This window comes from Aspergillus tanneri (genome assembly GCF_003426965.1).
Source record: "Aspergillus tanneri strain NIH1004 chromosome Unknown AapTan_5_pilon_pilon_pilon, whole genome shotgun sequence".
Classification (NCBI taxonomy): Eukaryota; Fungi; Ascomycota; class Eurotiomycetes; order Eurotiales; family Aspergillaceae; genus Aspergillus; species Aspergillus tanneri.
Window position 1 is genome coordinate 1,508,303 of NW_022984632.1, and position 25,826 is coordinate 1,534,128.

The 25,826-nt window shown below is 43.0% G+C and overlaps 10 protein-coding genes across 10 annotated transcripts; 5 read left to right on the forward strand and 5 right to left on the reverse strand.

The window, feature by feature from the left end:
* Positions 1 to 41: 41 nt before the first annotated feature.
* PHA2 (prephenate dehydratase PHA2) lies at positions 42 to 1,032 on the forward strand (the record flags this gene model as incomplete). Its single annotated transcript, XM_033574500.1, has 2 exons — positions 42 to 95; positions 151 to 1,032. The coding sequence occupies 2 exons, from the start codon at positions 42 to 44 to the stop codon at positions 1,030 to 1,032; spliced, it is 936 nt and encodes a 311-aa protein (XP_033422518.1).
* Positions 1,033 to 1,691: 659 nt separating this feature from the next.
* Positions 1,692 to 3,207, reverse strand: SUP45 (translation termination factor eRF1; the record flags this gene model as incomplete). The annotated part of the gene is made up of 4 exons (XM_033574501.1): positions 1,692 to 1,696; positions 1,752 to 2,880; positions 2,984 to 3,033; positions 3,087 to 3,207. 4 exons carry the CDS (start codon positions 3,205 to 3,207, stop codon positions 1,692 to 1,694), a joined length of 1,305 nt encoding a protein of 434 aa, XP_033422519.1.
* A 3,245-nt stretch (positions 3,208 to 6,452) lies between these two features.
* On the forward strand, positions 6,453 to 7,052 carry ATNIH1004_009920 (putative transporter; the record flags this gene model as incomplete). Its single annotated transcript, XM_033574502.1, has 2 exons — positions 6,453 to 6,634; positions 6,707 to 7,052. 2 exons carry the CDS (start codon positions 6,453 to 6,455, stop codon positions 7,050 to 7,052), a joined length of 528 nt encoding a protein of 175 aa, XP_033422520.1.
* A 1,619-nt stretch (positions 7,053 to 8,671) lies between these two features.
* ATNIH1004_009921 (25S rRNA (adenine2142-N1)-methyltransferase) lies at positions 8,672 to 9,523 on the reverse strand (the record flags this gene model as incomplete). Its single annotated transcript, XM_033574503.1, has 1 exon — positions 8,672 to 9,523. The coding sequence occupies one exon, from the start codon at positions 9,521 to 9,523 to the stop codon at positions 8,672 to 8,674; it is 852 nt and encodes a 283-aa protein (XP_033422521.1).
* A 410-nt stretch (positions 9,524 to 9,933) lies between these two features.
* Positions 9,934 to 10,863, forward strand: RPL25 (60S ribosomal protein uL23; the record flags this gene model as incomplete). The annotated part of the gene is made up of 4 exons (XM_033574504.1): positions 9,934 to 9,961; positions 10,301 to 10,362; positions 10,421 to 10,707; positions 10,776 to 10,863. 4 exons carry the CDS (start codon positions 9,934 to 9,936, stop codon positions 10,861 to 10,863), a joined length of 465 nt encoding a protein of 154 aa, XP_033422522.1.
* Positions 10,864 to 13,487: 2,624 nt separating this feature from the next.
* ATNIH1004_009923 (uncharacterized protein) lies at positions 13,488 to 15,653 on the reverse strand (the record flags this gene model as incomplete). The annotated part of the gene is made up of 2 exons (XM_033574505.1): positions 13,488 to 15,514; positions 15,581 to 15,653. 2 exons carry the CDS (start codon positions 15,651 to 15,653, stop codon positions 13,488 to 13,490), a joined length of 2,100 nt encoding a protein of 699 aa, XP_033422523.1.
* Positions 15,654 to 18,119: 2,466 nt separating this feature from the next.
* On the reverse strand, positions 18,120 to 19,968 carry HOM3 (aspartate kinase; the record flags this gene model as incomplete). Its single annotated transcript, XM_033574506.1, has 3 exons — positions 18,120 to 18,217; positions 18,296 to 19,545; positions 19,820 to 19,968. 3 exons carry the CDS (start codon positions 19,966 to 19,968, stop codon positions 18,120 to 18,122), a joined length of 1,497 nt encoding a protein of 498 aa, XP_033422524.1.
* A 1,700-nt stretch (positions 19,969 to 21,668) lies between these two features.
* Positions 21,669 to 23,147, forward strand: ATNIH1004_009925 (C78 family peptidase; the record flags this gene model as incomplete). Its single annotated transcript, XM_033574507.1, has 5 exons — positions 21,669 to 22,160; positions 22,217 to 22,248; positions 22,301 to 22,455; positions 22,529 to 22,733; positions 23,081 to 23,147. The coding sequence occupies 5 exons, from the start codon at positions 21,669 to 21,671 to the stop codon at positions 23,145 to 23,147; spliced, it is 951 nt and encodes a 316-aa protein (XP_033422525.1).
* Positions 23,148 to 24,008: 861 nt separating this feature from the next.
* FAP7 (nucleoside triphosphates FAP7) lies at positions 24,009 to 24,754 on the forward strand (the record flags this gene model as incomplete). Its single annotated transcript, XM_033574508.1, has 3 exons — positions 24,009 to 24,191; positions 24,256 to 24,404; positions 24,553 to 24,754. The coding sequence occupies 3 exons, from the start codon at positions 24,009 to 24,011 to the stop codon at positions 24,752 to 24,754; spliced, it is 534 nt and encodes a 177-aa protein (XP_033422526.1).
* Positions 24,755 to 25,325: 571 nt separating this feature from the next.
* On the reverse strand, positions 25,326 to 25,663 carry HAM1 (non-canonical purine NTP pyrophosphatase; the record flags this gene model as incomplete). Its single annotated transcript, XM_033574509.1, has 2 exons — positions 25,326 to 25,403; positions 25,487 to 25,663. 2 exons carry the CDS (start codon positions 25,661 to 25,663, stop codon positions 25,326 to 25,328), a joined length of 255 nt encoding a protein of 84 aa, XP_033422527.1.
* Positions 25,664 to 25,826: the final 163 nt, after the last annotated feature.

Sequence of the window (25,826 nt, forward strand, 5' to 3'; positions counted from 1 at the left end):
GCAGTCGTTGTCTTTGCATTCCCTGGCATTTTATAAGGCAAATGGTGCTTATTACGGTTGCCTTCTTGGGCCCAGCCGCATCCTTTTCCCATCAGGTTAGGAAACAACCCACCACCCCAATTCACACAACGGCATTAATTGGAATTCCAGGCTTCTGTTGAATCCTTTGGGGCCTCAGTCAAATTACTAGCTCTTCCATCATTTACGGATGCATTTGCTGCAGTGCAACAGGAAGAAGCTGACTATGCTGTCGTTCCCTTCGAAAACTCATCTAATGGATCGGTCGTCCAAACCCTCAATCTTCTGGCGGACCCTAGCAATCTCTACACCGATGTGAAAGTGTGCGGTGAGCATTATCTGAATGTACACCACTGCCTCTTAAGCCAGAGGGGCCTCCGCTCTCTTGGCGAGAGTAAATACAACTCAATAGATAAATTATACACACACCCACAGGCATGGGGACAATGCGAGAAATTTCTTGGAAGGCATTTCAAAGGTGTTGAACGACAAGATGTTTCGTCAACATCAAAAGCGGCCGAGACAGTCGCAAATGAAACTGCGGGACGAAGTGCCGCAATCGCTAGCCGGTTTGCAGCCGTGTACCATGGGCTTGATATCCTAGAGGAGAATATTGAGGACAACTCCAACAATACAACACGGTTTCTGATATTGAGAAATGTAAGATCGGAACGCACAGCTCAATTACACCTTGAGAAGATAATACCAGCGCCTGCATCATCTCCAACAGCCAAAAAAGCCCTTATATCTTTTATGCTTCATCAGGATTCTCCAGGGGCATTGGCGGACGCATTGTTGGTCTTCAAGAACTATGGCATGAACCTCACTAGCATCAACACCAGACCAAGTCAAAGGAAGGTTTGGCAATATGTCTTTCTGGTAGAATGTCAATTGGCCTCTGCCAATGATGACAGAGAGGGGGTTAATGAGATACTGGCTGCTTTGAACGATACCACTGAAAATAGCAGGCACTTAGGGACGTGGGTTAGTATGTCTTCATCAAGCAATAAATAATACCAAAATATAGATTTCCTTTATGCTGCCCTCATAGAACAAATAGTCGAAGAATTTTTCAAAGCAACACAACAGTTGCGATAGAAGCATGATCTCTAAGATCAGCTTCATACAATCTACGAAGCACTGAATAGGCAGAGGGTCGGATGTAGGGCAGTAAGAAGTATTGTTGGCTTCCGTACATGAAACATATGGAGAGCAAGAGAATAATAAGAGAAAGCAAACACGGGACAGCAGTATATCAGAATAAATCAATCTTAGCCCGCCATCTCAAACGTCATAAAGCCTGACAATCTTCAAGGAATGGTTGTAGATTTATATATTGGTTTTACCACCCTTCTTTTACGAATAACATCTTTGTGTTAGCCTAGTGTCTTTAGGCAACCTCAGTAATAAATCACGGAGCTTGGATGGCCCTATGGATTAATAGTATGATGTTAGCACCATAGGGTTGGAGCATGATCAACGCATGGTTTCAATCAAAAATACCTCTGGGTAGCTTCAGAGCTCTTTCCAGGCAATGCCATGGTATCAACCATCAAGGAAGTCACTGGATTGCCATAGAAACCGCTTTCATTTCCTATGGGGCGAGCCGTCAAAAGACCCGTTCTGGGAACTTCTGGCCGTTCATCCTCGCTCTTTGCGAGGCCGCTGAACCGTCAATCTATAGAAAATTAGTGGTTAGTAAATGTATCAACCCAGAGCGACAGCAGACATACCGTCATAAAACTCATCCTCGTCCTCAAAATCGGCAAGCTGTTCAAAATTGACTTTGTACCGGAGGATAGCTCCAATACCACCAAAGCCTTTGACGAATTGATTTCCTTCACTGGATTTATCGGAAACAAACTCGAGGGTTGCACCAAAGTCTTTATAGCTTTCAGCAAGCCACTCAAGAAATGAGGTCTGTTCGATGACTTCCATCTCAGCCCCCGTCTCTTTGTCGGTAAACAACTCCCGGTTCGCCTCTTGGTTCTTCGTTGTGTGAACAATAACTTCGGACCCGCTGGAAGTCTTTAAGACCCATCGGCTGATATCCAGATTCTCATATACAATGAGAGTCTCCGCCGCACCGAGCTCTAGAGCCTTGAGAGTATCATCGATGCCATAGCAAACTCTGCCAGTATCTTGACTGATCTCCTCGAAATATCTCCCAATCAGTTTCTTCTCCTGGACGAACTTGACGTTGCTCAAAGTCTCAGAGGCAAGCTCAATTGCCTGGTTGAATCCATTTTCTCCTCCATAAGAAACGTCAACGACCTTAATAACCTTAGCCTGCAAGCGTTGATCGAACATATCCGACTGATTCAGATCATTTTTGAAGTCCGCGGAGCCGGCTAAGATCAGTCCTGCCACGTTAACCTTATCGTTGGTTATATAATTCTGAACGGCTAACTCGGCGATTTTGCGAACATAATTATGACGCTTCTCTTCACGAAGACGTGCAAAACGCAGCGCTGACTGTCCACCGCGACCATGCTTTTTGGGCAGGTCGACGCTTAGCTTTTGCAGTACCTCCCTGGTATTTCCACTTAGCGTGCCAAAAAGAGCACCGTTACCGTCCATGACTATGAAACCAAATTTTTGGTCCGATTCAAGAAGCTCGCTCAGTGCCTCTGTATGGAATTTGTTGTCACAAAGGTAAAGAGATGTGTTGATTGGCTTGAACGGTTCGAAATCAATGTTAATCTTCCGTTCCTTCCCTTCTGACGTTATGATTTCACCACAGTAGACGACTAAGCCATTAGGGGGGACCTTGTTATAAAGTTTGAGACGCTGTTGTGTAGAGGTAATGGCAGACAGGACCGAAAGTCGATTGACACGGGATTTGATGTTGGAAGCAGTACCCTGCGGACTTCCCATTAGGATGCCATTTTGACGAAATAACAACTAATAATGATGATAACAATAGAAGACTAAAATAAAATAATATATAAAGGGAATTTCTTACAAACTCTTCTGCCAACATTTTGGCTGCCCTAGATACCTGATCCTTGGGGGCTGCAGGATATGAGTTAGTCGAGTATTGTGGAACAGACGTGAACAGAACGCACGAATGATCAAAGAAATCATGGAGGTTCCATTTCCTCTAGCCGCCTCAAGGCGCTTGATGAGCTTCTTAACCTTCCATATTTCAATGTTCTTTTCCGCTTCGTTCGCCTGAGCCGTGCTCATATTGGGCGAAGCGACGATATCAAGGCGACCAGGAGAGGGGTAAAGAGAGAAGAGAAGATAGTGGACCGTTGGCTCTTAATAAAATTGTTAGTAATTTTAAGCAATACAAGTAAAGGATGAAGTGAGGCAAAAAAAAAAAAAGGTTTAGGTTAAAGTTCCAAATGGGAGTAAGAAAATCCTACATACCTTGAGGCTGGTCGATTTACTGTTGTAGTCCAGCGGAGGTTAAGTAAATTTCATCAGGCACCATGGGGTGGCAGAGAGAATTGTCGCCTGTTTTGATGACATAATCTTGTCATTTGTTGTTAGTTAACAGTTAACCGGGAAGCGAATGAGACAAGTAAGCGAGTGACATCCATATTACACATATATATAATGGCACTTTTTGCATTCTCAATATCTCAACCAATTTTATAGCTGCAGTGATAATTTATCCTCTAGGTATTTTAGATATAATAATAGAATATTATGCATTTTATTTGGAACTTTTAGACTTTTTTACTTTATAATACAGTATAACTACTATTACAACTGTATTTAAGACCCTCTCTATGCAATATAAAGAACTCCTTAAGTTATAAGCTTCTAGGCTTTGAATTAATTTAAATACTGTTATATCAGTCCAAATTAGGGATCTTAGGCCCTACTAGTATGTTGTTGAGAAATTGAGATTACAAAAAGTGTACAATAGAGATGTGTCTCGCTTACAAGTCTCATTCGCTCTCTGGTTAGTTACGTTAACGTAACCGGAAAGCGAGCGAGCCATAAAAGCGAGCGAGCCACCTTCGTATTGCATATAAAATGTCACTTTTTACAGCCTTAGTATCTCAGCCAATCTTATAGCTACGGCGTAGTATTAAGTCCTTCTTATTAAATACATGCAGTAGAACATATCTGTATTTTATTCGGAATTTTCAGAATTTTTTTCTTCACTATAATACAGGACAATCCCTAGTACAACTGTATTTAATCCCCTCTTCATGTAATATATAGAACCACTTACATTATAAGCTTCGAGGTTTAATATCTGCTTGTACACTATTATGTCAGTCTGGATTCCGAATTCTAGGCTGTATTGACAGGTTGTTGTTGAAATACTAAGATCACAAAAAGTGCCAGTTTGTATGTAATACGGAGGTGCTCGCTCGCTTTCATGGCTCGCTCGCTTTCCGGTTACGTTAACTAACTAACTAGTTAATTAAGTAATGTAACCTGTAAACAAGCGGGCGACCTCCGTATTATATAAAATTACACTTTTGCGATCTCAATATCTCAACCAGTATGTTAAACATACTATAAGAGTTGCTTTCTACTAATTAAACACACTCTGTAGAATGTTCCTTTATTTTATTTCGATTTAAAGATTTTTTATAGCCTATAATACAATATTATTTTAAATACAGCTGTATTTAAGGACTATTCTTTGTAATATAAATAATTACTTATATTATAAGATTCTAGGTGTAATATATGTTTGCATACTAATGATACTATTATAATCGCCTGAATCATAGACTCTAGGCCCTATTAATATGTCGTTGTTAAGATATTAAGATTGTAAATATGCCATTTATATGCAATACAGAGCTGGCTTAGACACACAGCTGATTTACCGTTAAATTAGATCTCTTGGTGGAATAGCATGCTCAATATGAACAAGCTATACAGCTAGCTTTTTTCTGCCCCGAAATCGCTGCGGCAGCCGGATTTGCCTCCCTCACCGATTAGCCATTATATGTGCCTGTTTCACTTCCTCCTGGCTTTTTTTCGTTAAAGAATGTCCCAGAGAATTCATTTTATCCTTATTAGCTTGTTTTGCGGCTTTTTTAAAACATCGTTTTTCTTCTATTCCTGCTCTTGCATACTCAGACGCAATATATTATCTTTATATATATCATATTCTTATATAGCTGCATGTACAGCTTCAAACTATGGTATTATAACTTTAGATCCTCCTGCTTTGTCTCTTCTATTACATCTTGTACGCAGCTGAGGATGTCGCGTAGAGTATTTTAGCAACTTCAAAGACTTTGGCAGCGCGTAATACCTACTTAGTTTGGCGTTTATTTTAAGCCAAAACAGTCATTTAAAGTCGACTTTCTTTTGAAAGAGGCATTTCTAATGGTAATAAAATGATGCTTTGAAAGTAGGAATTGGTATGCGAAGGAAAAGTTACAGTTCGGTGGTTGATTACGTTAATTATTCCCTTTCCAGCAACTTGCGGAGCACGCGCTCCATTTCCTACCTCTTGCCCAAATACAAGAGGTACATTAATTAGATATGCTGAGCCATAGGTACCAACAAGTGCACAGGTCAGGTGCCTTTGTGGTGTATTTGCACGAAGCTTTAAAATTGGTCATGTGATTGACTAGCGCTGCGTCCCGCCGTCCCACACTACTCCATAGTAATTAACCTAGCAATCTAAATCAGTAATATAACTAGATTAACAAGATAACTTAGATATATATATAATTTAATAAGCAACTTGACTGTATTAATTCCCAAACTAGTAATGAATATTAACACACTGTCTTGGGTAACAAACCAGGTTGTACCTCACAACAATGCCCACTAAGTACAAAAGTAGGTTATAGAGTATTATGAAGTAATTCATCATTAAAAATGTTAAAATAGTTCGGCAGAATAACCTATATGTCGCACCTTCTTAGAATTTACCCCCCAAAATCACAACGTTCAGAATATCTACTAAAGGTCAGTCTAATGTGTACCTGCTGGGGATCATTTTTGTGGATAATAGGAAGATGCTACCCTAATTATCTTGGTATCGCTTACTACTATCTATTATCCATTACTTACTAGTTAACTATCAACCCCTTATCTGAACCCCGCTCCGTGGATAACAACTTCTAATTGAGCGTAGATACCTTGGCTGGCTGATCTGTTTCTTTGTAACTTGCAGCCTTTCTTCAATAACCATACATCTTCCTGGGAACACTTCTCTGCGCAACCGCAGGTCATTCAAATAGACAAGTTATACAGGAATTTTTTATTGTGTCTATAGTAGGTACTAGCACAGTTAAGTGTCTTGCTATGTGCACCTACTAGCGAATAAATTAACGAGGATGCATACAGTCTGCTATTATCTCAAGTCGCTACTTAGCTACCTGCTTACTCGATTTGTCACCGGTGCAAAATTCAGCATTCGTCTTGTGGGAAGTTAAGCCTACTCTGCTGTCCTGTCTACCTTCAATGGTAGTTTTTTTATGCGTCTCGAATATCAGAGAATGAGGGCGTCTTTAATTTTAGCGGGTGGAGGCTCAGAAGATCCTAGTACTTCTGAAACCGTGACTCGCGGGGTGCGAATTCCAAATTCATATCCGCCTCTTGAACCCAATTTTGGTGTTCGCAGGAGTCCAGCAGGCTACTCTAGCTATGCAGCTGATGACAGTGATTTCCAGAGGTCGAGGTAGGCTGTGTATTTACTGCGATTCAGATGTACTAAGCGAGATGAAAAACAGAAGCTCATACCTTTCTCCAGATCAGCTTCGTTCTCTGTGCGCTTCAGACAAGTAGGAGGAGTTAACAGCATTGATAATTTTGCTCGGTCATGGCAACGAGCTGCGGGTTTCCCCGAAATTCTTCCCCGCCGTTCCTCGTACGTAGCGGTTGATTCAGACGAAGAAAGAAGATCCACCGTTAATGACGTGATCGAGCCACAAGAGTCTGACTTCACTCGACCATTGCTGGGTATCGATGGAGAATCAGAGGATAGTGGGCCGATTGACCGCAATGCTCTTCCAAGAAATGTCTTTGGCTCCTCGCTGGATAGAAGCCTTGGGACCTCATATGGCACGATATCCTCTCGTGTTAGTGAAGCGACGTGAAGGCACGCGATTCAACTCCACAAGGAGCAGCAGGCTCATGTAGAGGTGCCTGGAAACAATGGCACTGAACCCTTATTTATTAAAAGTGTCCAGCAGGAGGATGGAACAAGAGCGAGTGTTGTTGTTGGCCAGTCAACTCTTCCACAGACAATTTTTAATTCTGTCAACGTTCTAATTGGCGTCGGTCTCTTAAGTTTGCCGCTAGCAATGAAGCAAGCAGGATGGCTTTTTGGTCTATTGTTTCTTCTGTTCGCCGCTGTGACAACGTCGTACACTGCCCGAATTCTTGCTAAATGCCTGGATGTTGATCAGAACCTAGTCACATATGCTGACCTGGCATATATTAATTTTGGGCACCATGCACGCATAATAACAAGCATTCTGTTCTGTTTAGAGCTTGTAGGAGCCTGTGTTGCCCTTGTCGTTCTTTTTGCAGATAGTCTTCATGCTCTGATGCCAAATGTCAGCATCATTCAGTGGAAGATGATATGTGGGCTTTTGCTTGTTCCCCTTAATTTTGCCCCTCTACGGCTATTAAGTGTTACAAGTGTTCTAGGAATACTCTCGTGCATGTCAAGTATGTCCCTCCTTCCCAATTTCTCTGGCCTTCTCTCAACTTCCTATGTCCTACAGTTGTAATCATGATATGCATTGATGGTCTTGTGAAACCAAATGCTCCCGGTTCGCTCCGCCAACCAGCAAGGACTTCTATATTTCCAGATAATTGGAACACTCTTCCTCTTAGTCTTGGACTAATTATGTGTAAGTCATTACAACTATTGGTGGATATTTCTCTAACCTCATGGCACATGTCTATGAAGCACCCTGGGGTGGTCATGGGGTGTTTCCAAATATATATAGGGATATGAGACATCCACAAAAGTATAACAGGAGCCTTGTGGTCACATACCTCTCTACGGTAAGCAAGGACCCAAGAAAAAGAACGAAGAGTATAAGATGGTGAGAGGTCTGCCTCTAATTTGCTGTTTAAACCAGTATTCCCTTGACTGTGCTATGGCAATTATTGGTTGGATAATGTTTGGTGAGTTAATCCAGGATGAAGTTACAGCCAATGTGCTACTGTCCGAGGATTATCCGCGAGCATTATCAGTTTGCATTATAATTTCCATTGCTGTCATTCCAATAACTAAAGTACCGTTAAAGTAAGTTCTCATATTTTTACCCAGACTCCAAGCTTAAAGTTACTAATCAGCTCCAGCTGTCGGCCTCTGGTGTCCACCATAGAGGTACTTTGCGGCCTGGAATCGACCCCTGTTTCGGTGTCAAATCGTCCTCAAAATGCTGAAACAATAGTACACCAATCGTTAACTGCCATTATACGCGTGGCTGTAGTAGGTGCTGTTCTCCTAATGGCTATTCTCTTCCCATCTTTCGATAGGATAATGGCGTTGATGGGCTCTGCTTTGTGCTTTACTATATGCATCATACTGCCACTTTTATTTCACTTGAAGATTTTCGGAAAAGAGATTGATTTGAGGGAGCGGGTTTTGAACTGGTCTCTTCTGATCATATCATCATTGTCAGCGATTGTTGGGACTGCTTGGGTATTTTTGCCACAGGAGTTAATTCCCGCATAATAGAGACTTTCGAGCCATCTCTCATTTGACAATAATAGCAAAGTTATTCCTTTTTTTTCCCGGATTCAAAATCTCCTTCCTAAATTGGCGAGGCTTGCAGTTTTGGCCATGTTTCCAAAGCTGAAATGTCAACTTCGAAGTCTCCTTAGACTCTGATAGAGAGAATCCCATACTATTCATTATATCGTTCAGTCTGTCTTGCGTGAGGTATCGCGAGTTGTTAATGCAGGCAGAGGGCAGAACCAGGAACATCATACCCGTGAAGGGCAGGGAAGAACCAGACGGAGGTGAAGTGGTGAGAAAAGCCGAACAGCGCTTTAACATCTCACCTCTACCAATAGCATCGGGGACAAAATTGAGCACCAATGAAAGACTGATAACGTGAAACCGATCTGTATCACCACGGGGAAGTGGCCGCTCCATAAAATCTTGCTTTAGAATTCCTGGTTCTTGAGAACTGAGATCGATCCTAGTAACATCCATATATTGATTCATCGAGCAAGCGTTCTTGGTACTGAGAGCACCGACTTCTAGCACTCGGAGCCTTGTACGCTCGTGAAGTAAATGCGGAGTTATCCAGTCCACCAAGACTTTACTTGAATCACCGCCACGCTCCAGTGACTGGCCAAGTCGGCTAGCGAGCTGGTAGCTTTCCAATCCGCCGTTTTGTCTAATCTGAGACTCAATTTTATCAACTAGCAGGGCATCCCCAGCCTGCTGGGCCTGTGTGCGCTGCTTGAGGAGCCTATGATGAGTACGAATAAGATTCCGGGTGGCTTTTGATGATAATGTTGCAAGTTTTGCTCTAGCCGCAGGTGGGCGGGTGCGAGAGAGCAGGGCAGGCTTTTTGATTCGAGGTTTCCTTGTGGCCATAATGATGTTTGCGTAACGATAGGAGTAAAAATTTACTTGATAGTTGAAGCAGGCTGAGACCGTCGGCAGAAGAGCAAATAAGGAAGATGCAACTAACGAGATGAAGATCCAGATACCTACTGTAGGCAGCGATGTACAGAATTACTGTAGAACTACAAAGTACCAGGTAATAATATATACACAGTACAAACCTAGGTATGCACACTGTAATAGTACCAGCAATACCTAAGTACATTACGCAGAAGGCGCTAGACCCCATTTCGGATGCCAAGAGGCCACAATTTCTCAGGTGGGAGGAAAAAGTCAGGTGACCCACAGCCAAACTGTAGGGTTTTCGCTAAGCGAAGGCCCTCCAAATAATTTGACACTCAACACTGCGACAACCATATCGACAGCGCCGGACGACAGCCATGGCTCCTAAGCAGGAAAACAAGCAAGGTAGGTTAGATTCAAAGGGTCTCGTTGGCCTTTTTTTTTTTTTTCAAGATGCGAAATGGTGAAGATTTGGATTGGGCGTTTGTGACTGCCGAGAGACAGTGTCTTTAAGTATGGACATCTTTCAAAATGACTGCCTTGCACACAGTGCATGATCAGAAGCATGTTGAAATGGGGTGCTGGCAATGTTATCTGTCACAGCCTTCGAGATGTCGAAAAAGAAAAGAGAGAAAGCCCAAAAAGAGCAGGGAAAGGGAATATAAGACCATTTTCAATGTTTTCGCTTGAGAAAAAGTATCTTGAGCCTAGTCTACAGATGTGCTGACTTGTTTTTCTGCACAGGCAAGTCTACGCCCAGCGACAGGGCTGGTGCTGCCGCCAAGGCAGTCTTAAAGGGTGCGGGTGTATGTTTTCACGAGAAAGCATCGCATATATCATGACCAATACTAATTTCCTTCCCAGGCGCACAAGGCTCGCAAGATTCGCACCTCAACGACTTTCCACCGCCCCAAGACCCTTGAGCTGTCCCGCTCTCCCAAGTATCCCCGCAAGTCAATCCCTCATGGACCCCGCCTCGACTCCCACAAGGTCATCCTGTTTCCCCTCAACACCGAGAGCGCGATGAAAAAGATTGAGGAGAACAACACTCTTGTATTCATTGTGGATGTTAAGGCAAACAAGAGACAGATCAAGCTGGCTCTTAAGAAGCTTTATGATGTCGATACTGTCAAGGTCAACACTCTCGTTAGGTATGAACAAGTCACCGAAATTTCCGAGCGGTCTACGTCCAGGAACTTCGTTGTTTAACTTCTAATAGGCCCGACGGTTCAAAGAAGGCTTTTGCCCGACTAACCCCTGATGTGGATGCCCTGGACATTGCTGCCACCAAGCTTGCTATTGTCTAGATGTTTTGGTTTCTTATGGGTTTGGGTGCATGTTCTTATTTTACGGCGGTGGTTCATAAATATCAATCATGCAGTTAGCTACAAGCACTGCAATGACGGCTGACTGATCGAAAAGAAGGGATTTACTTGAATGCACGATTTCCCCGGTAATGAATATTTCAGTAGTTCGTCTTGTTTCGTAGCTTCCGCTATTGAAGACTTTATACCTCATCCAGGAGAGGTTACTTAGACCTTGATTGACCCTACGTTCGAAGCAAAACTGAAAAGATTCGACATATTCCCCTGGGAGACCAGTATGTAGTGACCAACATATCATTCCTAATTCTACAGTAGAACTACCGAATTTCCAAGCTGGAAATTGATTATTGTTCTGCATTCACACTCTGTATCCTTCATCTAGCCGGTGAACAAGGAAAGTCAGGAAATGGAAAATAATAACGTCTCAGTCACCAGCACAGAAGAGCTATTGTCCACGTAGAGTCTCAAGGTGTTTCAAAACAGCGAAATTGGTGTCCATCCATCGCTCCACACAGTTATGTGCACATGTCTCTTCAGACTGATCTAGGCGGCTGGATGATATCTTTCCAGTGATACACTTTCTCCAGCAAGTGTCGGCGAGATGATGGACAGCTAGGGGAGGTGAATTAGTAACCGATACTGAACAAGCAATGTGGGTAGGAAGTAAATTTGATCAGGAAGAAGCCAATAATCACCCAGTATTTGCTGGTACACAGATAGACTAGCAGTACTGTATAATAAAAAGTTTGTGAATGAGTGAAATATACACTTACTCTGCTGAATGCTGGACTTTTGAGCTTCGTTTGTTAGGAACTGACTTAATTCTTTTTTGTCACCATCACTGAGCTTAGAAACATCTAACTGGGAGGCTTGGTCCATCTTGGGTGTGGAAGACGTGCAATAGTGGGAAGAGTATTGATATTTTGTAATTCGCGCAGACAAGCTTAATATCAGGAGTTTTCAGCAGTTCTAATTCATTTTGCAAGCCCCATTTCCAATTTCAAGTCCGTACAGACGGGTAGGCGGTGTGCTATGACAGAAAATAGCCACACATTACTGGCGTTTTGACCAGTCTTAAGTCCTACATCTCAGTTCATAGTATAATTTGCGTATCCAGTGCAGCCCTTTTACAAAAATAGGCCAAGCTCCTGATTGCTCTCCTTTCAAATACCAAAGCACACGCAATTATGCCCCCAATACGGACATCCCACAACCGGAAATCCCCACCGGCAGGGTTCGATGACATTGAAGACATGCTGCTCGAATTCAGCAACAAAATGAAGGATGCGGAGAACGCATCGCATGATGGCAAAAAAAAACATGAAATGCTATGGCCTATTTTTCAGATAAGCCACCAACGTAGGCCTCGCTCTCTTGTAAATCTAGAAAGCCCCTTTATAGTGTGCTAACTGTGGACCCCTAGGTTCTAGATATATTTACGACCTATATTATGAAAAAGAGGCAATATCAAGGCAGCTGTATGACTGGCTCCTAAAGAATAACTATGCAGATGCCAATTTGATTGCCAAGTGGAAAAAGCAAGGGTATGAAAAGGTAAGCAAGCTCTGGTTTTTTGCCCCTTCTTTGGATCTCTAGTTCTTCGGCTATAAATATAGCTTTCGCTGATTCTCTCCTCCCTGAAGCTTTGCTGTCTCCGTTGCATTCAGACAAAGGAAACCAATTTCAATGCAACATGCATCTGTCGCGTTCCAAAAGCCCAACTGAAAGAAGATCAGATGATTCAGTGCGTTAGTTGCGGATGCCGAGGCTGCGCGAGTAGCGATTAGTAATAATTCGAGACATTGGATATGTTCTCATCAATAAGTTCGTGGAAGAGAGTTCCTTGATGTTGGAAAAACTATAAGACAGAAGAAAGTGTCGTTCGACTTCCCAGATTGAAATTGACCATAATGTTACCTCTGTCCTTTTTTTATTTGTTTGTTTTGATTACAAGCTTACACTGTCGCTTCAGGTTTTACCCTCTGAGCAATATGATACCCTGGAAAAGTACATTCCCACTTATTAACATATTATTATTACTGGATTTTATGTCATGCAATTGTGATTATTCTTCAATTAATAAGAACATTAATCTACGACAAACCTGTTGAACGAGCGATAATTCAAGTCTAGCTTCTATAAAATGGTCGAAGGTGCGAAGCGGAATAGATTCATGTTCAAAAGAGGCGGGGCTGGAGAGGAATTTTTTTTTTTTTTTTTTTTAAAAAAAAAAACCATACATACGTAAAAGAGCACTCTCATGTACATCTTAGCAAATGTCATCATAAAGGTCATAACAAAGTCATCTCAGGGCTCAGCTGAAGCCAGAACCAGAACCGACTCCAAGCCTGATTTTAACCCCAAACTCCAGGAAGTCGGCTACCTAAAAGCAAAATAAGAAACAAGCAAATCCGTCACAGGAACTCCAGCATCCAGTTTCGAAATTCCATCAGAAACGTTACTCGTAGAGCAATGTGGCATATTCAAATCAAGGACTCTGCAACAGCATTCGGGATTAAGGTGCCAAATAACCTCGTTCTCGCACCTGCTATTCCCTCCAATTCTCTGCACTTGGCCGTGTGCTAGAGATAAGCACCATAAGTCTTTTAAAATAGCGAAGGATTACTTCGATGACTAATTTGCGGTCTCGATTTCGACTTTGATGGCTCTTCCTTGCTTACACCTCCAATTTTTTGAAACCCTTGCAAAAGATCAACACCATCGACCTCTCCTGAGCTTTCATCGAATAAATGGAAAGAGAAGAAGTCGTCATTGGCTGCATCAAGGAAGCGTCCGGATTCGGGTACTTTGGATGGGGACTCAGGGAAAAGCAACCCTTTTGTCTTGTTTATTGGCATGGGTTGCATACCAGCCCGGCTATTCACACTCATGGCTGTGATATCCGCCAGAACATTGCCGCTTAGTTCATTATCATCATTTCGAGAACGTTTAGCAGTACGCTTTTCAGGCGAACCGTAAGCCGGAATGGAAATGCTCTCCGCGGAATGATCTGCAAACACATCAAAGCTAGCATGAAGATGATCGTTTGGCGTGAATGTTTCGTCTTGTATGTTGAAGGCCGGACTCCATGGAAGATCCTCATCTGTAAGGCCCATATGCTTGATCGGAGAATTGACCATCTGCTGGATTCTTTTGCGGTGATTGCGAAGATTTGTATTCGGAGATACTGACGGTGGCGGCTTCGCTGGCTTCTTGAATTTGATAACGGGCGTGATAGGAGGTGGAAGCATGCTCACATATTCACCGCGCAGTGGAGAAGAACCAACGATCAAACCTCCATCCTTCAAAGCACCCGATTGGGTTGGGCTTATGTCATGGGAGGAGCTTCGAATTCGAGCTATTTCTTCCTCAGCGCGACCACGCTTAATGCGGGGGGGTTCAATGTCCAAGTCTGAGGTTAAGATATGCCCGGCTTTGTTTGGACGCATAGCTGAAGACTCTAGGGATGAAAAATATCCGCTATCATTCATAGCAGTTGACTTTCTTTTCTTAGAGCGAGAAACAACTCCAGAGGAAACAGCAGTCTGCGATGGCGTAGGAGGTGTTCCCCGACGGGTAAAGCGAGGTGGTGCAACAGGAGGAGAGGAGTGTATTGGCTGAGGAGGAGAAGAGCGCGGCGGAAGAGCATGGGGCACAGAAACGTTGACGCATTCATCAACTGCATCTTCCTGAAGGGCGGGATCTGAGGCGGGCAGCGTTGCGTCAGATGATAAGTCCACGTTTTTAGAGGATCTCGGCGCTGTTGGATGGTAAGATGGGGGTGCTGCCCAAGAAATTGTAGAAGAATTTTGCCTCTGGGAGTGAGCAGACTCTTTTTCAAGAGCTGGAAGAGAAAGACTTGACATGGTTGAACGCCGCAGCGGCTTGTCCTTAAGGAACTGTGCCTCCATTCCAGCCTCAATAGCCCAGTAATTCCCCTTCCCTGGGTCATCCTTAGGTCTTTCTTGTTTTATGAATGCCTTATTAAGACTAAGATTGTGACGAATGCTATTCTGCCATCCAGGGTCGCTATTTTTGTAGTACGAAAATGTATCTGAAATCCATTTGTAAATCTGCGCAAGTGTCAGGCGTCGATTTGGAGCGCGTAAGATTGACATTCCAATCAATGTAGCATAACTATAAGGGGGCTTTGTGCCATCATCTTCAATTTGAGGCATTTCGTGAGGCTCTGGTAGACGAATGGATATGAGATCATCGCGTTTCTGTTTCTTAACTGACCGCTCCTTCAACGGTGCTGCTTCTAACAGTGCCCTCTTCAAGGGCGGCTTGGAAGCGAAGGGCGGCTCGGGGAAGTCAGCAAAATTATCACTGGTCAGTTCATCACCGGATTGATGCTCTTGTCTAGACTGTTTCTCTGGGTTGACGCTGGAAAATGTCGTGAACAACGCTGATTGCAGCATTTGGGGGGTGGCGGCAGCTGATTGCGCGAATTTTTGAAAGGGTGACTTTTTGGTCGGGGAGTCTGTAGGGAAAGACGAGGGAGCAGGAGCAGTGATCGAAACAAATCCCAACTTCCCCTGCCTAGCGATCGAAGGACTTGATCTGCGAGGTGCTTTGGTTGGCGATGGTCTGTGCGTACCGGCGGATGGTGGATTCAAAACGTAGTCACGTCCTGGAGCGATATTCTCAGTGTTTTGCAATGGTAAGGCCCAAGGTTCTAAACAAACGTGTGGCTTACCCATTGGCTGATTAGACGGTGAAGGCATTTCTGGGATCGCCTGCGCAGTTAATTCAGAACCTGCTAAGGTCATGATATCTCAGACTAGTTTAACCACTCTTCATGTACAAAGTCTTGACGCGTCAAGAGTGCCGTGAACATGAAGTGACAACCAAGGCATCAAAGAAATTTAAGGAATACCCCAGGTCCTGTAGATAATGGTAATAGGCGTGAAAGGCCTAGTAGTGAATAAATTATAGGCTAGAAGTTCGATAAGGAGAAAACGGTCTGAGGGACTGGGAAATATTGGACAGGGTAAGAAGCGCCCGAAGTAGCGACTAGATTGGGCCGCAAGGCGCAACAAGGGAAGCTCCAAAGAAATAAAAGGTTAGGAGAGGTGAGATAGTAAATAGGATATATTATTGCACAAGAAAAGCTTCCGTTGTGTAGTCTGATAAACGATTAGCTTTTTGGGAGGAAAGAGGGGGGGAGGTTTACGCGCCAGTAGAGAGCAAGATAGAAGAGGATGGGTGTAAGATTGGGTGGAGTGGTTGGAGTAAGATTTTATGGAGTAGAACAAAAAGAGGATCTGGGTAGGTACAGAGTAGACTGCTTGACTCTAAATTCAAGCCTGCCGCTAAGGTGGGGATGCGTGAAATACTTCGTTAATAAGTAGGTATGATTTGTGGAACTGTTAAAGTGAGGAATGAGAGAAAGAAGCCTTAGATAACAGATGTGGTGTTGATTGCCTCCCTGTATGGTATGGTTTAAACGCGAACGCGTCACGCGTCAGGATTCCACTAAAGAAGCTTTTCCTCCGTGGCGGTTTTGTCATAAAATACTAAAACTGTTACAGAGATAAAGTACAGGTAAGATAGATGCTCCATGGGTGTGCTGAATAGGTCGTACATAGGTACTCCATACTTCCTAGCGCATTTAGTGCCTTGCTGGGCTGGGCTGGGCTCCAGTGTAGGTAGGTACTTTGTAGTTCCTACCAGTAGTAGGTATGTAGGCAGTCTCGGCCTCTCCTTGCACAAGTAAGTAATCATCTTATCCAATTACGTATCTGCTAATCTTGGTGGACCATGAACCACTCTCATTAATAGGAGTTAGGCATGTGCAAGAAAAAAAAAAAAAAAAAAAAATGTAACGACCAAACTCACACCTTACCTAACTCTTTAGTACCTAGATAGGCACTATACTCTCTATATATGGTACATACTGCATGCATACTATATACGCAGTAGGTATGTACCTGCTCTGCAGGTACAAATAATCTAGTGTGCAGGTTATCACTATCTACCAGATACTAGTTAAGCTAGGCGCCCCCTTCAGATTACTTTTTATTGAAGTTCCATGTTTTAGATTAAATACGTACTCTTGTGAAATTGGTCTGATCAGCTCTCCGGGAGTCCAGAATTCACCAGGTCGTGGGGATGTTGTAATCTCCACTATTTGTTCACAATATTTACATGATGTTGGGCGCAGAGATACTACAACTGCAACTTATGGCCTACACTTTGCTAATTTCCTAATATCACAGTGTACCGAAATCATTTTTAAATATTTTGATATTGACTCTAGTATTTATGCACTCTTAATTCTTGGCATAATATGGGTGATGTATTAAATATCCAGTATGGAATATTGATCCAAATAAAGCTGGATAACAATAGCTACGTGGTGATTTCGGGAGTAACATAATATTGACTATGGTGGTGCATACGTTAGCCCGGAGTATGCATGGATAGATAGATAGATAGATAGATAGATATTCATTTGACATTATTGGCACGTCTATGACATTTACATTATAATTTATTCCCCTTCCCCATCGGCCCCCAGGTTGCCGAGGTTGCCCAGGTTACCCAGTTTTAAATTATAGTTTAGGAGATACTCCTGTCAGTCCTGAGGGGTTGTTTCTTTCGAGTGATTAGAACTGAGTCCGAGGAAGAGGAAGATAGAACATATGAAACTTTCAAGGAAATGAGAAGGCGTATAACTACGGGGAGGCAGCTACCAGCTTTAGGCACCATCGCTCCCGGTATTAAAAGAATAATTGCTCAGAACTGGTGAAGTCTTACGAAGGACTGCCATTTGCAGTTTAGCCAACACTTGCTATACAAGGCACGAAGCAAACTGGAAGATAATAATTTACTCCGTATTCACTACGGATTAAATTGCTCTTGCTTCTGAAAAGAGCCCCAACGAACCCTCACCCCTAAAGGAAATAAGGATCCAGATAAAATAAAATCAATGGCAGCCGCAATCTCATGGAAGGGATACAGACGGTTCCATTCTCTCGGATGAAATCAAGGAAAAGGAGTGGAATGGAAGGGCCAGGAACTGAGAAAGTCATGCTTATGCTGTGACCCACATGCAAAGATATGTAAAATAACTATGCATCGCATAGAATTTATGAGCAGAACATCAAACTATTCAATGACTGGATTACTCCGGTCATATATATCTTAAGATATCCTCTGGACGCACTATAACTCGGCAAGCGAAAAGGCAATATAGAAAATGAACTAAAAAAAAGGACTCGAAAAGGCTGCATCTAATCTAAAAATGTAAACATGCTGGTATGTATTATATTCAAAGCACGATCTGCGTCTCTCTCTTCAATAACGCACGAAATATTGATCTCGCTTGCACCTGAAACAGAAAAGAAAGTGATTAGCACTTTGATACATTTCATGGAAGTGAAAAAAAGAGCGAACTGGCTTAGCTTACCTTGGGAGATCATTTCGATATTCACATTATTTTCACCAAGGGTTGTAAACATACGTCCAGCAACCCCAATCATATTCTTCATTTGTTTCCCGACAAGGCTAAGAATGGCCATCTCGGGAATAATGTCAACTGTCCCGTATCTTTGCAAATCGTGCAATGCTCCCTTTAAGTCATCATCAATAACCTGGTACTCATCCCTACCAACCCCATTTAGAAGAGGCACTTCAGAATGAAGAGCCATCGACACATGCACTTCACTTGTGGATATCAGGTCAATTGAGAGCCTCCACCGATCAAGGACTGAAAATATGCCGGCAAAGAAGCCATGAGACAGAGAACGCTTGTTAGAATGTACATTGATCACTAGGATTTTATGCTTGATGGTCACAGCAGTCGGGCGTTTTGGTCTTTGCATAAGACTAGGGCTTCTTGTTCGAAACAGTCGAGGGTCATGCCCAGGGGCCGTCTTCTCCAGCTCAAGGGTAGAGTCAGGAAAGATTATAGTACCGTCGCCTTTAGGGTTCATAACATTTTTTATGCGAATTGGGATCTTAGCGCGTATAACTTGTTCCATTGTGAAAGGATGGATCACCTCCGAGCCGTAAAATGTCAATTCCGCTGCTTCCGCTGGTGTGATTGCAGGTAGAAGACGCGCAGTTGGCACTTTCCGAGGATCGGCAGTAAATATCCCATCGACCTCCTTCCATACCTGTAGTTCTTTGGCGTGTATTCCAACGGCTACTAGCGCGGCACAAAGATCTGTATACCCACGTCCTATCTGGTCAAGGAGGCCGCCAGGTACAGTCCCAAAGAACCCTGTGATGACAGGAACTTTGCCCTCATAGGTCCTGATCTTTCTACCAAGGGTAGTGGCGAGATTGTTATAGAAGCCTTGATCAAGGCCCTGGTTCGCGATAGGAAAATCAATGACTTCTGCTAGATCCACATACTGCGAATCTACCCCTCTATCTTGGAGGAAAGCGGTCATAAGTCGACAGCTGAGTTTCTCTCCAGTACTGATAACTTTGTCAACACAACGGGCGCTAATCTCTCCAAGTGTCTGAGCAGCTTCTAGCACCTTTAGGACTTTTTCACAGTCACTGTTAATCTCTGTCGTCAATCGGGCCTTAAGCTCCTTAGAATGGATTTGATCCTCGGCCACTTGAACATGTTCTAGTCGGACAGCATCAATAAAAGCAACATAGCGTTGAGACTGAGCATTCTCTGCGTCCCGCGCAGCTCGCAATAACCTACCAATTGGCCGAGAGTGTTAGGGACAATAATTGAAGAACTGAAGTCACAAAGGAAAGTTGCGAAATATAGGATGATTAAAGGCGACGTGGGAATAATTGGGTGAGAATGTAAAGTGATGACTCACCGGTTTGTGGTCCCTTCAGCTTTTGTAGAGCTGCTTCTCGCAGAACACACAATAGCTACACAATGTTCGGAAAGACTTGGTCTGATTTATGAGAAGATTTTTAGAGCGAAATTCATCACAGTATAGATTTTGGTGGAATGGCTTACAGTACAACCTGGTCAATAATATTAAGGGCAAATTTCCCGACACTGGTGCCTCCGAACTTCTGTACGACCCAACTTCTGTTCGAGGAACCCACTGGTGCACAATTGACCATAGATAGCGAATTGGAATTGAGCTGCAGTTGACTTTCCATGCTGCAGATATTTCAGCGACGGTTCAGTCCTGCAGTCAAGAGACACACCCTTTCACTTGGTTCGGTAGCGGGGCTCCCTTTTTTATGTGCACTAGGCGGAGGAAGTGATAGCGAAAGCGGAGCAGTGTAATGGGCATGCGGAGTGGGTTAAATTTTCTGCCCTTAAAGTTTCTACTCCGCCTTCCTCTTATGCACACGATATCGGAGCGCGAAGTGTGGCCTCTCTGTGTTCAGGTAAGATTTACAATAGTAGTTTCAAGGTATGGATAGGATTACCTGCAGGTACCACTTAGTTTTCATTCAATTAACAGAAGATGTGCCCCATATAGATTTATTTCAGCCGTAAGTCGCAAATTGACTGAAGTCTGTACAGAGTAGAATACATTCTCCAGTAAAACATAGCCAGTCTAGTCCTGGCAGGGGAAGCGGTCAGCAAATTTACCTAACTACTAGTACTAGTTAGACCAAAGCCGCGGCCCAGAGGTGCCACAGAACTGAATGCAAAGGCAATATAATATGGCTACCACAGACCTTGATGAGGCTCTAAATTCGTCGGGATGTAGCGGAACACTATAATTAGAGATAAAAGGATAGATGTAGTAGTGGTGGCCTGCATATCGCCTATGGCAAGGGGACGGGGTAAAAGAAACAACCAACCAACCTACTAGTACTAGAATATAAGATTAACCCCGCGGGCTATTGATAACAGAAAAGTTGTTTTGTTCATTGCAGTTGTTATCACATGACTAGGCAGTAGCGCCAGGGACAAAAGTAAGCAGTTCATCATCATCCATTTTGATAAGTAAATGGACGGTAGCATGTCCTCCTCCAATACAGAGATACTGTCTCATCAAGGGGCAGCATAATACAATTATTAAAATTGTGTTTAAGGTTTCACCTTCTCTAGCGCCTCATGATACTGCTGAAGCTGCTTATTCGATCATTGGCTTTGTAGAACACTTATAGAATCATTGACAAGTGCCGCCCCTACCAAATCTGACCCGCACAATACATACATACTGTACTTTTCTATTTCATTCCTCAGGAGTGGCCCTGTTATTTTGTTTTGGTGTTACTATGCACCTATTTATTTCTCATTTCTAATTTCCGATCCCAACTTCCATTTCTATTACTTTCTAATTTTAGGTCACTACCTAACCCCAAATGGAAGACGGATCTAACAGCCAATCATCTCCATTGTACCTAAGGGATTTACTCCATTCAGTATGGAGTAATATGTAACAATATGTAATACAACTACCTAGCTAGGTAGTAGTACTCTTATTCCAGGACCTTGCAACTTGGGGTAATTTTGTGTAGCTGTGGGAGAATTGTCCTGTGGAGATATAAGAGCAGGCACCGGTCTCACTGCTGACTTAAACTCACAAACCACCGAAAAGACCACTCTCGAAATGGAATACTCTCAACTGGCTCAATCACCTGGCTTAACATTAAATGTTCACGAGTTAGCGCAAACTCCCGATGACCATGGTCAGAGAGGCGGTCAACTCCGAACACAAGGGATTTCTGAGAAGGGTCGCCTAAAGAAACATGCGGTTTTTCAAGAGCCATCTATAAGAAGAAGCGGCAAAACTAGTGATTTTTCGACGATATTGGATCCAAAAACAGCGCGCACTAAAAACACAAGACTTGGGGTATCTTTACACCTTTTCTTCCTTATCTCTGATTGTATTCAGTGTATGACTTACAAAGGCTCTACACAGCGTGCGGAATTGGGACCTTATGCCCACGAGAAGCAGATGCCTTCTTGGCTCCGGGAAATGCTAGAGAAGAGTACCAAAGTGACTCAGCCAAGTAGAATTTCCTCCCGTGGCAGACTACGGAAGCCTGAGACGGCTGCGAATGAAACGGCTGATATTATTCCAACTCTTGCACGTCTGTGTTCAATGGATAAATCAGTACGGCGAGCTCTCCTATGCAGCCCCAAAGTTTGTCAGATCTCCAAGCTACCTAGGGAGGGCAGCTTTTGTGGCTATAGAAATATTCAGATGATGATCTCATACATAAAAGAAGCCGGCATTCCCGGAAACGACCGTTTCCCGGATTCCTTGCCTACAATTTTAGAACTACAAAATATGATTGAACAAGCATGGGACATGGGGTACAACAGTGTTGGGAGAGAGGAGACAGGGGGGATCCGGGGCACTAGAAAATATATCGGGACATCTGAGGTAGGATATTGTTACCAAAAAATCTGTGTATTGTTCTAATCCATTCTGCCTTTCAGGCACAGGCTTTATTTCGAAGTCTGGGAATCCAGTAAGTTGGAGCGCGTGAAAGTCTCAGCAAGGACTACTCTGACTTTACTTAGATGTGAGACTTGTAGTATCGGAGAGACGCAGGAGGTACGGGCTTATGATGCCCTTTTGGCAAGTATTGCGAGCTATTTTCGACAAGAATTCTCACCTGATAAGAACGACAAAGTACTCGTTACCAGCCTGCCACCCATCTATTTTCAGCACCAAGGTTCGGATCTCCTCCATTCCACTAGCACCTTGAGGTACAAACTTGGTGTCTAACACATGGAAATTGTGTGAAGGACATTCCCTAACAATCATTGGCTTCGAGATACGTGACAATGGAAGTGCAAATCTCCTCGTTTTAGACCCGATGTTCAAGCCTCCTCCAGTGGTGGAGCATGGCAAGGAGACATATTCGAAGTTCCACGATCCCACTCAAACCTTAAAAGGATATCGACGAGGTACAGACTACTTGCGAAAATACAAGCTTTTCGAGATTCTCAAGTATGTCACTACTCTATATTACTATGGAGGTCCATCTAACCAAAGAAGGCTGTCAGTTCCTATATCTCTCTGAGATCTAAGCCGAACTTAATATTCTTGCCATCGTTATGTTTCATAAGGTATGATCGCAGTTTACTGTATACTATATATGTTTTTCAACGCATTCTTTGCTTTCGAAATGACGTCCATACCATTTATCGTGCCAGGGTTTTATATTTAATTCTAACAAAGACAAAGCTAACGAGAGGTATCGTCCCAGGTTAAGTAAAATAGGTAAAGAAAGTGACAAAATAACGCACTGGACTGTTTCCACCCTGCAAGACGTACTGGCTACTGGTAATTTACAGTCAGTTAGAACATGTGGACCTACGATACGTGGAATGCAGTGTCTTTGGAAATAACAAAATGTTGTAATTTAGAGTGCTTAGCCTAGGATGTTAAAATTTTAACTATTAGAGGCCTCAATAATATCATACCTTCTTCTAAAATTAAACTTTTCAAGGCTTTAAGGTAGCTAGAAAGCAGTTCGTATGCGCACCATCTCTATCTGCATGTAGCCAAAGCGCTAGAAAATTCACTAAATGAATACTACAATACATACTTTCTCTGTAAAAGTAGATTTTATGGGATATATAGGTATTGCACTAAGGATAAGCCTACAACTACGTATCTACAAAGTTCTCCAGATTGAATCTGTTCCAGGGTGACTTTTCTTAGGGTGTGCAAAAAAAGGTACGGGCTATGAGTAACACAAGACCTTCATATTTTATATTTGCATGTACATACTTTCTGTGGCCTAAATATTTGTTCTATCCACAACTAGGTAGCCTTGCCTCTTCAGCTTGTATTTAAATTAGACACTATTTAATATAGCATCCATATCACCATGGCGTCTGAGAGTGTACAGGTGACAAAATACAGTCAATATTTAATATACTGGAATAACTTCATAGTCGTGACTTAGAAAATTACGAAAATATAGCCTTGGACGAAGTATGTGTACTGTAGTGAGATGAATACCTACTCCGTACTCTCTCATACTTAAGTTTTTACTGGTGCTTTTCCCATTTGACTCCACAAATGACCAGCTTTCCTCTTCTCACCGCTTACTTAGTGCCATTGGATGAGAACCGGATCTACTTAGTCCGGTATTCCGTAGCCTTGAATGCCTGAGGCCTTATCAGCGCATGGCAAAAAATTCCCCTCTCTGATGGTCCTGATCTGCTGCCATCGGGTTTCACAAGACGAGCACTCAGCGCAGTTGCTGGGATCAAGATGCGAACGTCCCCAAATGTGGTCATTACAGGCACTCCTGGCGTAGGGAAAACTGTCCACTGCCAGCAACTGGCGCAGGACACCGGTCTGCGGCATTTATCGATTAATCAGGTTGCAAAAGAACGGGATTGCTTCGAGATTTACGATTCTGAATTGGAGACCTGGGTTGTGGATGAGGACAGAGTACGTTCATTATGGCATTCCTCCTTATTACTTTACTGAATGCTACTTACTCTGTTTCATACAGCTCTTGGATGCTATCGAGGATGAATTACTTCACGGTGGTTATTTGATAGATTGGCATGCATGTGATCTATTTCCTAAATCTTGGATTGACCTCGTCGTAGTCCTACGGTGTCCTTCTACGTCTGTTTTATATGATCGTCTCTCAACAAGGTATGCGCTAAGACCGTTCTTTTCTCATGAAATTCTGTGTCTCTCTTCCACTAGATGTATGAATACATCAAACCTTGATCTTTTTACGCCATCCAATGGGACCGTTTGGAACTATACGACAAATTGCTAACTGTCACATGTGTTTCAGAGCATATAAAGAAACCAAGCTGCAAGAGAACCTGGATACGGAAATTTTCGGAGTTTTGCTGGAAGAGGCTAAGGAGGCCTTTGATGAAGAAATTGTGGTTGAGCTCAATAGCGAAAAGGATAATGACGTTGAAGATAATTGTGCAAGAATTTCAACATGGATAGAATCTTGGAAGAAAAATCAGTCCGAAAATGTCGATTAGATCCCTAATAACTGAGGGCATTCTGAAACATTCTCTAAAATTCCCAAGTACTGTAGTTTATGATTGCCCTTCGATCAACCACCGATGTAGCTGATCCAAGGCTTTGTATCTATGGGATATTTTGTTCTACTCATCCATCAGCAGGGTTAGACAGTCAGATTTTGCGTTCTTTACCTTCTCCTCTTTAACCATCTCGGCGTACGTTTTATTTTGATATTCAAAGATTGGATCCCAACCTAGAGTAAAAGTCACTAAAAGTCGAATCATTTGTACTCTGAACAAAAACCTGCTTACCAAAATTCGGAGGGCCCCTTGGCCTTACAATTATACCCTTTTTGGTGTGAATTTAGAACTGGTGTAATCAAATATCGAATCAATACATACCTTGGTTCTCCCTTGGAACAAAATGGGTTCTGATCCGGGACCCCAGCAGAACGCAAATGTACACACGGCCTCTGCTGTTCTGTCATCGAATGAATCAAGTATCCTGTTCAATCCTTCGTGTCCTAAAGCATCAAGAAAGGATTTGCTTTCAGTTGTCAGCACAAGGTCTCACTACATGGGGGTAAATTTACATGTATGGGCCAGGAAGGCCACCCAGGGCGTGAAATTCAAGGGCTGTATCCTCCGTGAGAACTGGACCTCCTACCTGCTCCGAGTCAGTACTTCGCATTCTCGATGAAAGAAGATTGGTGTGGATGTGGAGGGGGGAAGTCCGAATTTGCTCCATACCACCTTTGCTGCCTGTCGGCATTTTTCTTTGGCGATGTCTTCTATTGTCCCCTGTATCTCGGGAACATCAATTGCCTGATTGTCAACCTCAACCACGCCGCCTAAAATTGCCCTGACCTCTGCTAGTTTGTTTTTGTTGCCAGTAATGAAATTCAACTTCTTCAGAGTAGTAGCCATGACAACTCCACAAGCCGCCTGAGTTGGCAGCCTAGGGGAAAGGGACTGGTTTTGGAGCAGAATAAACGAAAGGCAAATGTCAAAAAGGGGCAAAAAAAATAAAAAATAAAATAAAAAAAAAAAAAAAGAAAGGGAAAAAAAGGATGGCCCTAAAGCTTTTAAC